Consider the following 17,234-nt stretch of genomic DNA (forward strand, 5'->3'; position numbering starts at 1 on the left):
AACGGAACTCGTGGAAGCGCTTCAGGTGGATCTCAGGTGTGCGGCATCGCAGTTTAAGGACGTCAGGATGTGGATCAAACCACGTTGTGCTTGATGTCATTCAAGGGACTTGTTCTTACAGCTTTAAATTGTTAAAAGCAGCAAAGTATAGTCGATTTTTTTTTTTTTATAGCTTTAATGAAGTGAATCCGTCTGTTTTATCTCTGGAATCGTTATTTCTACACACGATGGATATACGCGTCGCCAGGCGAGCAGGAATTGGACTTTTTATCACTTTATTTTTAATCCTTCTTGATGGGTCCAGAGGAGAAGTTCCGCGGCCCACCCCAGGGGTCACGATTCTGCCCCCGATCAAGCCCGGCAATGACGACCCACAGGCCTACCCTGACCCGGAGATAAATAGATTACCCGTTTTCACCATGGACTATCCCAGAATCCAGATCCCGTTTGAGATCACTCTGTGGGTGCTGCTGGCATCTTTTGCTAAAATTGGTGAGACAAAAAAAACACCCCAAAAATATGAATCTCTAGACTTGAACCTCATTTGTTTGACTCTTAGGGTTCCATGTGTACCACAAGATCACCATCTGGGTGCCAGAGTCGTGTCTCCTGATCAGCATTGGTCTGATCGTGGGGGCCATCATGCACTCGGTCAATGAAGAGCCCCCAGCTGTGCTCAGCAGCAATGTCTTCTTCCTCTACATGTTGCCCCCCATCGTCCTGGACTCTGGCTACTTCATGCCCACCAGACCTTTTTTCGAGAACATTGGCACCGTGAGTTGAAATCAATCTTTGTCATTCTAAGGAACTGATAATTTGTATTCATGGTGGTTGAAATAACTTTATTTACAGGCGCCACAAATGTTTGCGAGCCATGAAAACCTATAAAAGTTTAGTATTATCTGCCACTGTGACTTTTATTCTCTGCGTTAATGGACTCTTATCTTCAACTTTTGGTGATTTACACTCTTTCATTGTTGATCATGGGAGTTGTCCTGTCCGTGGCTGAAGGTTCGGATGCATCTGACTCATTTAAACTTTATAAACATCATTGATGCAGATATATGCGTCAGTTCAGTCTCATGTAGTATGAGTTTTTAAGAGGAAAATGTTAGTTTGTCTGCGTAAACAAACAGAAGAACTGTCTTAAAGGCATCAGTGTTTACCCCACAACAACGTTGATATATCATCAGCCTTTAAGCCACATGCTGCTCGTCCACCATTTTGAAGCCACAAGCTAGAAACTGATATAATGCCGTGTAAGCATAAACATAAACCCTAAAGCTATTGACACAGATTGCTACCAATGTGTCTGTTTGAACCTCAGAATCACAAAGATTAAATCGCATCCATAGATGGATAAATAGATCAATTTCTATTATTGTCTTTCAGAATATTTATAGAAACATAAAATACGCATTAAAAGGAATATATTTTTAGGGAAAATGATGTCTTGAAACTAAAAGTCTGGCCACACTTTCTGCCTCTTATCATTAAAACTGAAAAAGTAAAGCTATAGCTGATTTATGAAATTGCATTAGTGCTTATAATATTTTGAACAAAATCCAAAATGTTTCTTAACATGAATTCCTCTCCTCAGGTCTTCTGGTTTGCGGTGGTGGGCACCCTGTGGAACAGCATTGGCATCGGCATGTCTTTATTCGCCATCTGCCACATCGAAGCGTTTGGAGTTCAGGACATTAACCTGCAGGAGAACCTTCTGTTCGCCACCATCATCTCAGCGGTCGACCCAGTGGCCGTGCTCAGCGTGTTCGAAGACGTGTCCGTCAATGAGCAACTCTTTATCGTGGTGTTCGGGGAATGTCTGTTCAACGACGCCGTCACTGTGGTGAGTTGTTGGTGGTATTTCCTGATTCAAACCTTTTGGTTTAAGAGCTTCCACTGCAGTGCGTTATGAAATCGGGTGAGAGAGAGAATGGTTTTTTCAAGCTGTCAGAGGCTGGTTTTCTTGACATTTGAGATGAAGAGGAAGGTCCACTGGTATAGACTCACTGTAGAGCCAATGAAACTCGAATTAGATGCTTTTCATTGAAGCAGTTCGTTGAACTTCCTACTTGAACTTGGAACTTCCTCATTTTTTTTCACTTAGCCAACACTATTCCCAAAACATTTCAGTTGTTTTTATTTGATTTCTGTGTTGTGTAAGGCAATGTCCTTGGCAGAGGTATGCGCTAACTCAAGTGGAATTTGCTTCAATGACGAGGATCTCCAAACTTCATTCTCCATGATGTCTTTCGAAATGTTCAGGCTAAAGTTCAGTTTCTAGCATGAAGCATCAACACCTAGCTTATCATTTCATTTGACGTACTGAAATAGTTTCACTTTATTGTCATTTTTTGGTTTCGATTTAGCTTGAAAGTCACAAATTATATGCTTCATGTCCGAGGTTGTTGGCCTTAAACACATGGCTTTTTTATATAACACACCCATTAAAAAGATTTAGGAGATTCTCAGTTTAATCTACAAAGGCTCAATTCTTAGAAATACACCAGCTATAGTAAATAGTTTTATTCCCTCTTCTGTTTAAAATGTTTGCTTAAGCATGAGCTAGCATCTGTTGTGCAAGCTATTAAACCTCCACCCTCTACTGAAGCTCATCTCTGATGATACAAATTTGTTTTTGTGTCGGCTGAAGCTTTTGTCTTCGCTCTTTAGATGCTCAGGTCAGGTTTCATCAGAGGATAGTTGCCCCTTTTCTTTCTTGTCATGATTGTCTGATATGACCACAAACAATCCAAGTGGGTCGAACCTGAGGCCAGGTCCAGGTCCAAATCTAGACTAGCACTTCAATCCATCTGACAGAGAAGCTGATGATTTGCGCTTTGATTGAAGACTGTCCAGAAACTTCTAGAGCATGTTGATATTGTGACACTTAAAAAAGCTGATCATGAACATCAAAATCTAGAAGTAAAAAAACCCCGTCTTAAATGCTGGTGAGGAGTCTGACGTGGACTACAATAATGCTAATATTAAAATCATCTATTATTGTAGAAATTTAACGGTAAAATTTTGGATTATCAACTTTAGTTTGTCAGTGAGCCGCTAGTCGGGAACCATTGTTTGCCTTGATGCTGCCAAACCAGTTTCTGAGGTGAACTGTTTGTAAAGAAGGAAGAGAAACTGAAACAGAAGTCGCCCCCCCCCTCAACCACCTCTTATCCTATATGGCACTTGGACTCGCCCAACCACTTACATGGTCCTGCTTTTATCTTATTGTTTAGTACACAGTAGCCAAGCGGACTCACAACATTTAAGCAGATGAGCAGGAGATTGCGTCCAGAAATACATTTCAAGTTTAACTAAGCTTTGCTTCTGCATAATTTATTATTTAAAAAGTTTTAAAGTTTTTTTTCTTCAATATGCTTATATTTGGTCACGGTTATGAAAATAAAGTTCAACAATACTGAATTAAAGTGATCAATATAGCAACAATTACATGTAGGTTGTTTATTAGCAATGTCAACAAAGATTCTTAAATCTGTCACATGTGTTAGGGACATTTAAATGTGCTTCCTCAGGGATCAACGAGTCTCTCACATCCGTATTTATTTTGAAACGGGTTTAACTGGCTGTAACAGTTTCTTCCTCCAATCCAAATTAACATGAGGAACTTTTTTTTTTCTTTCTTTTAGAGATACAAACATTATCCAGTAAAGATATTCAATATTTTGCATGCAAATAATTTGAAATCCCATAACGCACTGCAACAGTTCTGGAAAAATATATATACTAAGTCCCAATATTAGGATTATTCAGATGATCAATATTGTCATAAATCAGATTGAGTCTTGAGCCCTGATGTCAATAGAAGCCCATGTCTGTTGCAGGTGTTGTACAACATGTTCAACTTTGTGGCGGAGATGCCAGTGGTGGAGCCGGTGGATGTGTTTTTGGGGGTGGCTCGCTTCTTCGTCGTCGGCCTCGGCGGGATGGGCTTCGGTATACTCTTCGGCTTCGTGGCCTCCTTCACCACCAGGTTCACCTCCAGGGTCAGAGAAATCGAGCCGCTCTTCATCTTCATGTACAGCTACCTGGCCTACCTGGTGGCCGAGCTCTTCGCCATCTCCTCCATCATGGCGTAAGTGTGACGACTAAACCATCACTAGTTTTAGTTTTTTAAAACATCTTGTTGTCCCCACAGCATCGTGACTTGTGCCCTCACCATGAAGTACTACGTGGAGGAGAATGTCTCCCAGCGCTCCTGCACCACCATCCGTCATGTGGTGAAGATGTTGGGCTCCATCTCTGAGACCCTCATCTTTTTCTTCCTGGGGGTCGTCACCATCACCACGGAGCACGATCTGAACTGGGGGTACATCCTGTTCACGCTGCTGTTCGCCTTTCTATGGAGGGGCCTGGGTGAGAACTTGTCTCTGTGTCTCTGAGTGAAGCTTGTTTGATTTAGTTTAATGAAGCATTCAGTGGTTAGAAGAGCAAATGTCAATGATGAATTATCCATTTAGTAGGTCTGAACATCACTTGCATTGATGGAATTTTAAGGTACAGTCAGACTGAAGAAGATAAAAAATATTTCTTCCTATTACTACTGTATTGAACTGTTCATTAGCAATTATGAGTAACTGTACTATAGTCATTGGTGTCTATCAATTGAAAGAAGATAAGAGGAAAGTATTTTAATTCCTTTTTGTTTAGATTGTCCCAAAAAATATCATCATTATCATCACTATAAGTAAAAGATTTGTTAGCAATTACCCCCGGGTATGTTAGCATTTTATGTTTCTGGGAATTGATCTGAAAATAAACATTTTAATTAAAATTTGTAGAAAAGAATGTGTCAAACTCTAGGCTGTCATTTTATGTGCCTCGCTGGATGGTTGGTTCACAATCAAAAGTAGAAAAATGTTCATTTTGAGACGGTAACCTATAAATATGCCAGTGTTTAAGATGGATGTCAACAATTATTTTCTATATTTAAAGAGATTTTTTTCATGAAATTATTGAATTTAATAATTTGTATATTGATACACTATGATCTGATATGGTTGAATTTGTGTTTTTTTTTTATACAATTGACACTTAATTCATCATCATGGATTCCAAAGCACAGATGTTGTCTGGTGGAACTATTATACCAACATTCTATATTGGATTGAAAGGAATATGAACTGATTAATTCATCATCAATCAACCTCAGAGATAATAAGATATGAACAGATGATCTCACACACATACTCCAGGTTATGTCTTGGTAAATATAGATTTGTTTGGACAATGACCTTGTTAGCTAAAATGATTAGCCCGTTTTAAAATTGGGTTTGAAACCCATGATGTAAACACTTCAATGTTAAAGTTCAAAATTCAGGCAATGCGTCATGAAACTTTGTGTGTAACAGTTTCTTTATTCTCTGCCTCAGGAGTGATGGTGCTGACTCAGATCATTAACCCCTTCCGCACCATCCCCTTTAACCTGAAGGATCAGTTCGGTCTGGGCTACGGTGGTCTCCGAGGGGCCATTTCCTTCGCCCTGGCCTTCACACTTCCTGATAACATCGGCCGAAAGAAACTTTTCATCACGGCCACCATCGCCATCATCATCTTCACCGTCTTTATCCAGGTGATGCCAATAACCTCTCAGTTAGTAACTTGGTCTTTTGACTAATACAAAGGTGACATGTTCTATCTTCAGGGCATCAGCATCCGTCCTTTGATCGAGTTCATCAACGTGCGTAGAACCAATCGAAATCTGGACACCATCAACGTGGAAATTCATTGCAGGGTACGACACAAGTCAGAGCTTCTGTTAGATATTGTACTTCAAGTTTCTCCTTGGTTCCCCACAGACGATGGAGCACACCATCGCCGGCATTGAAGATCTATGTGGACAGTGGAGCCACTTTTACTGGAAGGACAAGTAAGACTGGCTCCGGTGAAACCTGCAGTTTAGATTTCCTCTTCTCAGGTTCCCTTTTTTATGGTTTTGTTTGACGAAGCTATTGTCCGCCCTCCTTCCGTGTGGGAATGTTGATGGCTTAAGCTAGACTGGTGTCGAGTTCCTCTTCCCCCGCCATGAGTCTTTCTTCCTCAAGACTTAATAAGTAAAACATTTAATCACATTAAATATCAGTTTAGTTTCTCCTCATGAAAATATTTGTTAAACCTTAAAAAAAAAAACATAAATAAACAATAATTCCTTTTCCACCTGTGGGTTACATGGAACATACACTACCGAAACTTAAATCATAATTTAATCTATTTTTTGTAAGTAAATCTGTGTGCCCAGAAGAACTCCATGAAATGTTGGAGCAAACGTAGAAACTTAAGAAAGAACCTATATTTGCTTCAACTCTAATCAATCCGACCAATGTCTCTCGATTTCAGGTTCATGAAGTTCAACAATCGAATCCTGCGAAGGATTCTGATCCGGGACAACCGAGCCGAGTCTAGCATCGTGGCGCTGTACAAGAAGCTGGAGCTGCAGAACGCCATGGAGATCCTGGACAACGTTTCTGGAGACATCAGCGCGGCTCCGTCTATCCTGTCGCTCCAGTGAGTTAAAAAATGAGGTGCGATCACATGAGAGAACACAACAAATGACGCTGTCTTCAACTGTCCACAGGGAGGAAAAGCAGGTCTCCTCTAAACCGAGGAAGAAGTTCTTGGCTCCGGACTTGAGGAACATGCACGACATCCTATCCAAGAACATGTACAAGATCAGACAGCGGGTACAAGTTCCATCTTTAACTTTTGTTTTAAAGTCGTAAATATTTAGTATTGGTATCACCAGTGGGATTAATCTTTAGGTGATCTGATATTTTTACAGTCAGTCACTGTTTATTGAGGATTGTTGAAGTATCTTCTAACCATTACGGCCTAAACTTAATCTTTTAACATTTCTCAGATCGACTACTCTTTAGATTTCCCATAAGTCATTGCGAGTAAATCACCCTCCTCCTTATTTCCTGCTGTTGTGTCCCAAAATGCTTTTTCTGCATTACTCATTATTTCAGAACAGTTTGAAAAAAACTTTAAAACTTTTTAAATCATAAATTATGCAGAAGCAAAGGCAAACTTTGAGAGAACTTGTTCTGCAAAATAAGGATTTGAACATGGTGTTCAAATATTTTGCTGATGAGAAAATAAAATATTTCTTCGGTGTTCATAAGTAGCTTCTGAATCTGTTACAATTTGCCACCATTGAGTTAATTTCAATCAACAATATTTCATAAAATGGATACAGGAAAGCAATTTATTCGTGTATCCTACATTAGCAAGGTTTTTACTTCTTCAGCAGTAGAATCCCTCTCTAAGGGTGAACTAAGGTTTGTACCAAATTCTGTCAACGCATTATTGTGAGTAGTCAAAGCAGCCGGCGTGTTGTTTTGCATGGACGTTGTGTTTTGCATTAACACACTTGAGTCGTCGGTACTTTTCCGTTCATGGCATCATACTTTTGAGGAGCACAAACAAGATGCATGTGATTCCAATCTGACTCATGAAGTTCAGTCTAAGTGTTTAACCTTCTGAACTCCTTCTTTTGAAGACGGTGGCGTTCACGGGCAAACACGCCCTGCCCAACGACACTCACACCAAAGAGATCCTTATCAGGCGTCACGCCAGCATCCGACGCAGCATCCGGCCGGGGAGCTTCAAATCTCCGGTGAGTCACAAGTTTATTTGCAAAAATAACTCTTTTAATTGAATTCATATTTTTCAGATGGTGCCCAAATCCCAAAAGTACTTCTCGCTTCCTGCTGGGCAGAGCTTGACTTCTGAACTCCCAGTTTTAAGATCTGGCAATTTAAGTGAGTTCCTCAGTGATTCATGTCAATTTATATTCACACGTACTTCTTCATTTCTTTAGTTGGCACTTCCTGCTTACAAACAGTGAAGAGATTACTTTTTCTTCCAGCTGAAATAAATGACATGGTCTTTTAAACACAAACTATTTCAGTATTAGATTGTTGACCCAGAACTCATTGCTTTAACTTAAAATCTAGTTCAAGCAAATACATTTGTTTAAAAGTGTCATTGATGCCAGTGCTAGCTAGTGTTGGCGTATAATCAAACGTATAGTCATCTTAAAACAACAATTTTTGTACCTTTCATATTTCTAGATGAAACTTCACTCATGAATTTTAAAATCCTTTTTTTTCTATGATATAATTTGACTTTGCTCTAATGAAAAAAACATCTTTAATACAACTGTTTACTTTTAGAAAGAAGCAAGTGTACATGAAAAGCATTAGTAATACATTAGAAATTACGAAGCATCTGAGCAATATAGTCCTTTAACAACGTAATGTTTTGATCTCCTCAGATGATCAAGAAACCATGTCTGAGGTGAACTACCCCTCAAGAAGATCTCGTTTCGCTCCGCCTGCTCGAACCTCCTCTTCCAGAGCCATGATGCCTCTGCACAGGCTGGACACTCTGGCAGAGGGGATCTCTGTGGAGTTTCTGGACGAGAGTGGAAGGAGCAGGAGAGGGCACAGGAGTTCCTCCTCCAGCGACTCGCGCCTGCCCAGCCCTCGACTCCAAATCGACGACGGCGCCTCGGATAACTTGAGAAACGAGCAGCAGCCTCCAACCCCAGCCTGGGCGGCAGAACCCACAGAGGTCACTGTACGAAACCCACTGCTCAAGAGACCTCAGTGGATCCCCAAGAAGAAGTGATCTTGGATTTTTGATGAACAAGAACTGTATTTATATTGGTATGGATAAGATAAACCAGCACTGGTTGTTGGCAAGGAGACTGTTACAAGGAGACTGACAAATATAGGCTCATTAGCGCCCTCTGTTGGAGCACCTGCATATACTGCACATGCGTCTTAAAAACATGCTCTAGATTTCTCTCGTTTAAATATTTAGTATGATTATGTTTAGGCTTTAAACTTTACAACCATCTTTATGTGTAAATATTCTTTTTTTTGGTCATTTCCATGAAGCGGGTACTAGTTTTAATTGCAACCGTATTGTCACTCGCTTTAAACTGTTGTTTATTTGTCTTTTTTTTGTCGTATTTAAGCATTTTTAAATTAAACTTATTTAAAATTAACCGACTGGACAAATGTATGTTGTGACTGGTACCAATCTCCATAATGATTATATTGGCATTAAATAAAACTAAACGTGTCCAAAAAAGAAACCTAACAATTTGGAAATTATAAATGATCTACTGATCATAAAAAAACGTAATTGAGCAACATCTTTTAATTAAAGATACAAATATTTAGTGGGAACAATAAAAATAAATACAAAAAATATCAAAGGCAAGAAAGAGTCGTACAAAACGCTATTTATTAAACTGTATAAATCTTTTCAAAACAAATCAATTTCACTGTGGATCCGGAAAAGGTCATATGCATCACATATCACATCAATGTCAAAAAAAAGTGTTAATAAAGATTATAAATAACTCAAAAGTGCACCAGTGTGATTTTAATCAGAGCTGCGTCCAAAATACTTTAGTCATGACCTTTCCTTTGAAGTGAAAGAAAAGTAGATTTAAGCCAACCTTTAATCTGGTTTGGTAGATCTGTGGAGTCGGTAACTCTGTACTTTCACGAGATTCATCTAAGGTTGATAAAATAAAGGCTTAGGTATGTGAGTGGTCTGTTGCCCTGCAAGCTGAAGATCAAGAAAACTTAGATTCAGTTTCCTGATCAACTGTTCTTTGTCATTGACTGTTGTTATGGTTCAATAGCTGGTCTAGTATAAGTGTAAACAAAATGTATAAGTTAGCTATTAAATCATTGTACAACATTTTGACGCAACTGTATGTGCCAGTACTAACCCTTTCGATGAGTCCCATCATCAACACCAACTCAAAAATGTTCTGCATTTTTTCATAGTTGAACAAACAAGGCTGACATTTATAGAGCCTCGTGAACATTGTTAACTGTATATAGCGGTTTCAGGACTATTGGTGGATTGTTTTTACAGTTAAGTTTAGGAAAACCCTAATAATATGGACTTGCTGATTCGCTGAAGCACAACACAAAAGAAAAGCGACAGAAGCTTAGTCTCCTTTACCAACACAATCTTCAATTTAAATGTAAACATTAGGAGCTATAAACAAGCTAACAAGCTTGTAACTGTTTTTGTTATAAGCATCAGTAAACAGTAGTGTTGGGTTGATGAGGCAGCTGAGAGGGCTAAAATTAAATATTTAATTCACTGTATCATGATACAGCAACAGCTGAATCATCTAAATATGTGCGTTAGACGCGGTTTTGTGCTCTTTAACATACGTAGGTTATGTAAATCATTGAACACTCTCGTTTCACAATCTTTTGACCCAACATTAAGTGTTAAAACCTATAGCCAAAGTTGTATTCTAAACACAATCCTACCATAAACACTGATTTTTTTTTTTAAGTTCAAATTTTTCAATGTTTGACCAAAATAACGTCAACATTGTGTGTAACCCAAAATACTTTAACTGTGCCTTATTCAATCGGTATCCACTTCAACTAAACAAGTCTTTGTATCATTAAATCAAAGTTAAAATGACACTTTTCACCTCCAACAGTTTTATGAATCTTTAAAACCAAATGCACAATATGCTGTTAACCTCATTTAAGTACATTTCCAGTGTATGTTGACACCGACTGGCGCCAATTTTTTCGCCGCAGGAATCACTTAATTTCAAATGATTACATTCAAAAGACATTTTAAAATCCTTCTCCAAGCCAGACAAGATTTAAAAACTACTCCCTGAGACAAGTTTGTGATGATGTCACAAGTTTCGGTAAAATAAATCAGTCAGTATTCGACCCAATGTTTTCATTTTGTTTTCCATTTGGGGATTCTAGCCAGCAGCAGACAAACAGCAGCTACAGCCAGAACCACACCGAGGCTCGGGGGTCCACAGGGGCTGTACTCCTGGGTCAGCCCTGAGAGCAGCGGGGCCAGAACTCTGCCTACAGAATTGACCGACTGCCCTGCTCCGATCAGAGTCCCGCTAGCTTGGACGCCTCCTCGCTGTAGCTCCAGGTCGGTGACACAAGTCCTTCCTATCGTGGTGGAAATGCCGAAGAAAGTGGAGGTGAGCAGAACCTGCCACACGCTCGCCGCCGTGGCGTACAGGAAGATGAGCGAGCATGTGAGAATGGAGGAGTGAAGCAGTAACGTCGACATCCTGTTCCTGTACAGTTTGGTGACGGGACCCACCAGGAAGCCGGCCAACGCTCCCAACGTGCTGCTGTAGCTGATGAGGTAACCGGTCACCTTCGGCTTGAGGGAGAAACGCTCCTCCATAGCTAGAGAGAAGTTACTATAGTAGAGCATGATCGCGATGGCCATGAACAGTCGGACCAGAAACAGATCCCACATGTCCGAGTAGGCCACTCTTTGGATCTTGGAGCCTACTGAGCAGAGCTGCTCCCAGGCTGGCTGCAACAGTGACGCTCCTCTCGAAACAAGACCTCCTCGATGCTTCTCTGCAGGATGGTGGCTGTTTGTGTGGAAGCCGTTGCTCGATGGTTTTTCCTTGAAGGCTGAAGTCCCATTGGTGTTGTTACAGTAACGCATGGTCTCTTTCCAGGGCAGCATGGACACCAGCCCTGGGAAGGTTCACAAGATCAATGAATCTCAACGTCTTTAAATTGTCCCATCATCGCTTTGCCCTAATTTTAACAGCTAATGTAGAATGGTCCACATTGATATTCATCGTTTCTTATCTTATCTTAACCACTGGCATCAACACAATCTTAAATTTAACTAATTTAATCTAACTAAAGCAGGCAAACTAAAATGACTTTGCAAACTGGATTTGGGTTTGAGCTTCACACACGTGGTATTATATGATTCAAGTGGCTCTGTTATACAATATTGAATTTGTTAAATACATTTCCAATGTGGCCTGTTAAATACTGAACTTCTTCCAACAACCAAAAATATACAGTTACTCAATAATTGACACTAAAGTTTATCAGTTGAATTTCATTTCATTTCTTATTTTTTCTTTGCTGTGATTTTTTTTAGATATATTACAGCATTTTGTCTCCTTTTTGCATGTTCTCCCTGGATTTAATCGAGTCACTCTGGTTTTCTCCCACAATCCAAAAACACACAGCAGTTAATTGATGACCTAAATTGTACTTAAGCGTGTTTTTAAATGTTTGTGTGCCCTTTAAGAGTCCAAGCTGCAACCACTTCACTTTTTATTAGTTCCGCTATTGTTGTTCAGTCAATCTGTAAATTATTTAAAAAGAAAAATGTTTAGGGATATTTTGAGATTTGAAACTAAAAAAACATCTTAAAATGTCTGTTCATTTTTAAGACTTTTCATGATTTATTTAATTTATGAATGTTTACTGGCAATAAAGGCCTTATTTTTATTTATTTAATGCCTTTAAAGACTTTTTAAGGATCTGCAGAAACCATGAATAAAAACTCTCAAATATCTTTTTTTACTTTTCGTTTATAGCAGGAGATAAAATTTAAGACTGTAATAATTATTCCTGGAAAAATGTATTTGATTACACCATCATCCAAGTGTGAAAAATGACATATATCTATTATAACTTAAAAACAATAGGTGCAATGTGATCTGAAAAAGGATTTTTTCTTGCTCACCTGCATTTATGAGGAAAATGGATGCACATGCGAAAGCAGAGGTGTAGAAGCCGCCTTCATGCTCTGTGAGGTATCCTCCGACAACTGGGCCCAAAATAAAGCCCACGCTTGAGGCTGCATTAAAATGTCCCATGACTAGGGGGCGCTCTGCCTCGGACACCAGGTCGGTCAGCAGGGCTCTGCAGATGGAGAGGGAGTGCTTGAAAAGCCCTGGAATGATCAGTACATGTTGAATTGAAATTAATCTCTCGCTGCATATTCAATCATAAATCTGTCATGGAAGTCACTTAAATAGTTATGGATATATTATTGTTGATATTTTTAACTAAAAAGTGCATTTTATCAGGATTTCACTTTTGTATTCATCTTATCTGACATTGATATACAAGTAAGTATGTAAGTAACTTGTTTATATTTTAAAGCTCCATGCTTTTTCTCTTTGTAAGGGATGCTGCTAGAAATGTGAATTTCTTAATTTGTACGATTAATTAAGTATATGTCCATCTCTCTATCGATCCATTCATCTAACCCAAATAAACAAATGTCATCAACACGCCAGTTGTAATTGCAGCTGCTGTGGAGTTTAAATGTTACCCCTCAATGGACTCTCATTTAGAGATAAGTTAAGGAACTTATTCATTCAGGGGACACTCTACACTAAAACTTGAGAAAAAAGCAGGTTATGGTGCTATAAAAAATTCAGGAAGCCTTGAATTTACTACATATGCTTTAATATGTAGTTAAAATGAATAGTAAAAAACATTAAAATGATTAAGCATTGTGTAGTATCATCTGTGTAAAACCTCATAGACCTGAAAGGTCATATGACCTTTGGACAAACTTACCAACGGGAATTCTTGACAGCACAAACAAAGTGATGGAGGCTGATATTCCGAGCAAACAGTAGCCGAACGCGCTCAGCAGTAGACAAGTGAGCAGAGAATACCGTCGTCCCACCACGTCGCTCCAGCTGCCCTACAGTCACACGGATTAAAACATCTATATTAGTTTGACACGATATGAAAAGCATATAAAAGTATATCAGTGCCAAAAGTAAATTGACATTTCATTTTCTATTAAAATGTTGTTTTATTGAAGCTTTGACATATTTATTCTTCTACTCAAATGTAATAATTCAGAAAAGATTTAATGTGTTTGGTTTTTATAATTTAATTAAAGAAAAGAAACATTTCAAAATGAATATAAATGAAATCATGTTTGCTATTCTTATTTCAATCACTCAAAAATAAAATTTGTAAATTCAATATTTTTTAATTGGTAGCCTTTTAAATTCAATATTACATTATGTTGGTATAATAGTGCCACCAGTCAATAACAATAAACTTTCAGCCAATCATGTGACATGCAGAAGATCCTGGACAACATAGAAACTAAATATTCATCCTGTCAGATTCCAAAGCAAGAGTAAGAGTTAAACTATTTGCCACTTATGGTAGTTTCACAGCTTGGTGTAAATTTTAAAGTAAGAGCGAGTTGCTCAGTGCTCGATTGGATTAGTCTGGTAAGATGGCACCATTATCCTAAATATAAATATAGAAAGAACACATTTCGTTATTCTACCTGTACATGATGTACCGCACAACTGTTTCTCACTCTCCCACAAACACACATCTGATGGGATAATTGCATTAGCACCAATTGAGTTTGCTCTGTTCTACAAGAGGCCTGGTCAAAAAAAAGTCATAGAGCAGGAGTTGTTCGTGCACATCCACGTTCTTCAAGATTCAGCCACTCCGCACGCTGGAGCCAACAAGAGACTCCTTTATCTGGTCAAATTTGTTGCATGAGCCTTGCGATTTAAACCAATTGCTGGAGCCGCGCACTGCTGTGAAAATCCAAGGGAAATCGCAACAGTTCGACGATGTTTAGCTTGTGAGAGGGACATTAAAATGCCAAATATATTCCATATCGAACACGGTGGGAATACATCCATCGAGCGACTTCAACAAGATAGTAAAGATAAAGTATCCGAGCGTTGAAGGTGTTGTGCGACCACAAGCAGTTCCACACAGCCATCGTCTGTCTCACTGAAATACCACAGATGACAATGGAAGCGACCACTTAAAGAAAGCACTTTCAATGTGAGCGCTGCAGTGAGAGGAAACATGTGAGCGAGACGTACCACGATGGTGCTTGAGAAGAGCTGTAGGATGCCATACGTAGAGCCTGCAACAGATACATCGTTTTTAACTCCCTTTACTGAAAACACTGTGTCTTTTGACTTTCTGACTCACTTTCTTACTCTTAAACACTGTTCACAATTTAAACTACCACATCAATAGTAATTACAAGCTTACTAAACTCAAGTAAGCTAATAAGAGTAATGTAAGTGTAGCCACTTCTATTGCATCTTTTCTTAATTTTTTTTCTTTATACACTTAAACTGTTTCATTTGTCGTTCTTTCTGATCTTGAAGTGGACAAACCTTGCTCATATTTAGTTAAACCTCACAAGGACATGTGATTTAATGCAATTATATCAAGATTAAAGCTGTGTGACACAAGTTATACATGTTGTTGGAGTAACACAAGACTTCAATTCTTAGTCGTATAACAGTGTTCAGACATACGTTTAATCCGACAGAACCATCAAGAGTGATTGACATGTCATACCTACAATACCAGCGACAGTTGGACTGGCTCCGAGCGCTTTCACGTGATGACTAAGCAGTGGTATGATCATGCTCACTCCAAACAGGTCCTGGAAAAAAGAGAGTGATAGTCCAGAAGGTTAGTAGTTGGGCACTGTGCGAGGGCAGGTTGGTATCACAGGAAGGTTCTGCAGCTCTCTTCACTCTCCCTAAATTAAAGGACAGACAGCTTTTAATCACTTACTTACTTACATTAAATTCCATAGGAGTTGGTCTTTAATATCAGTACCCCAGCCACAGTAATGACTCAAAGAAGGATTATTACGAACAACCAGACAGCTGGGAGGATAATCTCAATGTTATGGCTTCCTAATAGAGTATTTTTATATCCAGTAAGAAGCTGTATCTGTTCTTTCTACAGCACACCTGTCTCACTGTCCTCATACATGTGCAGCACAACCCTCACATACTTCTCTCCCAACCCTATCGGTACCCCACTTCCTCTCTCTTAACTCTTACATAGACTTTCTCAAGATCTAAAAGACAACCTCACCACAACAATGCACAAAATGACCTTTTCTTTGAGACTTTATAGTGTAAATCATAATGAAGGAAGGGGACTAACTTTATTTCAAGTTGCACATTTCTTGTCATTTCAACGGTGGATAGTATATAATGGAATTGTTAGTTAAATGCTTAAATATCCAACATTACATCTCTTTGTGTTAACAGAGAACATTTCTACTTCAGTTGTCACTCGTATAACTTGAATTTCTGCTTTGAAAATGGTCAAACACAGCATACCTTGTAGTAAAGGGCATATGAACCACACTTTACATGTCACAACAGGCAATATGTCATTTTGACTGTTGACTAGTATTGGTATTATAGTATATGCTTTTGCTTAAGGTTATAACATTTTAACATTCCGTCTGTCTTGACAAAAACAGATGTTACAAAGATACAATTTATTATATATATCATTTATAATGACACAGTGCTTTGTTGGTCTCAAACGGTGGTCAATTTGCTACTATATTATCTCATTTTATATTTTATCTTAATCTGAAAGTTTACAGGTATATATTTAACATGGACTTTCCCAGTAAAAAATAATGTTCTTGTCATATATCCAGAAAAGCAGGTTATTTAACAACATTGTAGTGAAGATACATTCGAAACAAAGCCCACTTATTGCAAGAATTCTGTTAAACATCTGTGCACATCTGTGGCCTCAAATGAAAAAAATGCATCTTCAGACAGACATCCAATATCGAAGATACATGTTTTAGAAACACAATCTTTATTCTTCAAAAAGTGACCCATAATGGGTCAAACAGAAGAAAAACAAGTTTTATATAATTTGATTAAACTTATAAATACTTCAACCAAACCATTATTTGCAACCAAAAGGAACACATGGTTGGACTTGGACTTCGACCACTGTTATTACATTGTGTAGTTATACGCGTATGACTGTCGGCTATGGTTCTAATACTTATTATCAAGTGACAATTATTATTGTCCATTATTACCTATTTCCTGAACTTCTGCTCTCTTCTATAAACACATATTTAGAAGCATATAGACCTTATGTGTTCCATGTTCACTCACCATGAAGCCCACCACATAGATGCAGTGGATGATCCATCTCCTTCCATGCGGTGTGTAAGAAGAATTACCACATTTGTGGTTGTTATGGTTGTTCATCTTCTTCCTCCAGCAGAACTGAGCCGATCTGCTGTTAATATATAGCAACAACTCAGCACGTCTGCGGCTCCCGGCTGGACTCAATGTGAAGAGGGGAATCGATATCCCGTTTTAATTTCAAGTAATATCTCCTGAAATGTGAGGGATGTGAAGGATTTTTTTTAGAATCTACAACACTTTTACCAGCCTACTTACTAAGCAGCCTCGTGTGTGGACATATAATTGATTAATTCAAATTATTATTTTTTCTGTCTCCCCCCTCACTGTGAATGGTACAACCTAGTGACGCCACACACCGGGTTGCGAAAACTTTTAAGGCTATTATAATTATTATACTTAAAACGAATTAAAA

The 17,234-nt window shown here is 38.7% G+C and overlaps 2 protein-coding genes across 2 annotated transcripts; one reads left to right on the forward strand and one right to left on the reverse strand.

Moving 5' to 3' along the window:
* The first annotated feature begins 16 nt into the window (after window positions 1-16).
* Window positions 17-9,037, forward strand: slc9a2 (solute carrier family 9 member 2). Its single transcript, XM_087803699.1, has 13 exons — window positions 17-492; window positions 560-774; window positions 1,601-1,849; window positions 3,849-4,099; window positions 4,163-4,380; window positions 5,397-5,596; window positions 5,669-5,758; window positions 5,823-5,893; window positions 6,361-6,528; window positions 6,599-6,704; window positions 7,523-7,639; window positions 7,697-7,784; window positions 8,300-9,037. The coding sequence occupies exons 1-13, from the start codon at window positions 228-230 to the stop codon at window positions 8,653-8,655; spliced, it is 2,394 nt and encodes a 797-aa protein (XP_087659825.1). The 5' UTR covers window positions 17-227; the 3' UTR covers window positions 8,656-9,037.
* A 140-nt stretch (window positions 9,038-9,177) lies between these two features.
* slc67a2 (solute carrier family 67 member 2) lies at window positions 9,178-16,901 on the reverse strand. Its single transcript, XM_087803701.1, has 6 exons — window positions 16,787-16,901; window positions 15,195-15,282; window positions 14,705-14,748; window positions 13,407-13,536; window positions 12,562-12,771; window positions 9,178-11,546 (listed from the first exon to the last, which is right to left on the reverse strand). Exons 1-6 carry the CDS (start codon window positions 16,880-16,882, stop codon window positions 10,768-10,770), a joined length of 1,347 nt encoding a protein of 448 aa, XP_087659827.1. The 5' UTR covers window positions 16,883-16,901; the 3' UTR covers window positions 9,178-10,767.
* Window positions 16,902-17,234: the final 333 nt, after the last annotated feature.

The sequence above is a fragment of the Callionymus lyra genome, chromosome 12, assembly GCF_982586985.1.
Source record: "Callionymus lyra chromosome 12, fCalLyr1.hap1.1, whole genome shotgun sequence".
NCBI classification, from domain to species: domain Eukaryota; kingdom Metazoa; phylum Chordata; class Actinopteri; order Syngnathiformes; family Callionymidae; genus Callionymus; species Callionymus lyra.

Bases quoted from the DNA above. Each gene is read 5' to 3' on its own strand.
- slc67a2 (XM_087803701.1), bottom strand. From the start codon at position 16,882: ATGAACAACCATAACAACCACAAATGTGGTAATTCTTCTTACACACCG. The intron at 15,283-16,786 runs GTGAGTGAACAT...TCTTTTTTCCAG, and splicing joins TCTATGTGGTGGGCTTCATG to GACCTGTTTGGAGTGAGCAT. The intron at 11,547-12,561 runs GTGAGCAAGAAA...GAACCTTCCCAG, and splicing joins CATTTTCCTCATAAATGCAG to GGCTGGTGTCCATGCTGCCC.
- slc9a2 (XM_087803699.1), top strand. From the start codon at position 228: ATGGATATACGCGTCGCCAGGCGAGCAGGAATTGGACTTTTTATCACT. The intron at 1,850-3,848 runs GTGAGTTGTTGG...TGTCTGTTGCAG, and splicing joins TCAACGACGCCGTCACTGTG to GTGTTGTACAACATGTTCAA. The intron at 4,100-4,162 runs GTAAGTGTGACG...TTGTCCCCACAG, and splicing joins GCCATCTCCTCCATCATGGC to CATCGTGACTTGTGCCCTCA.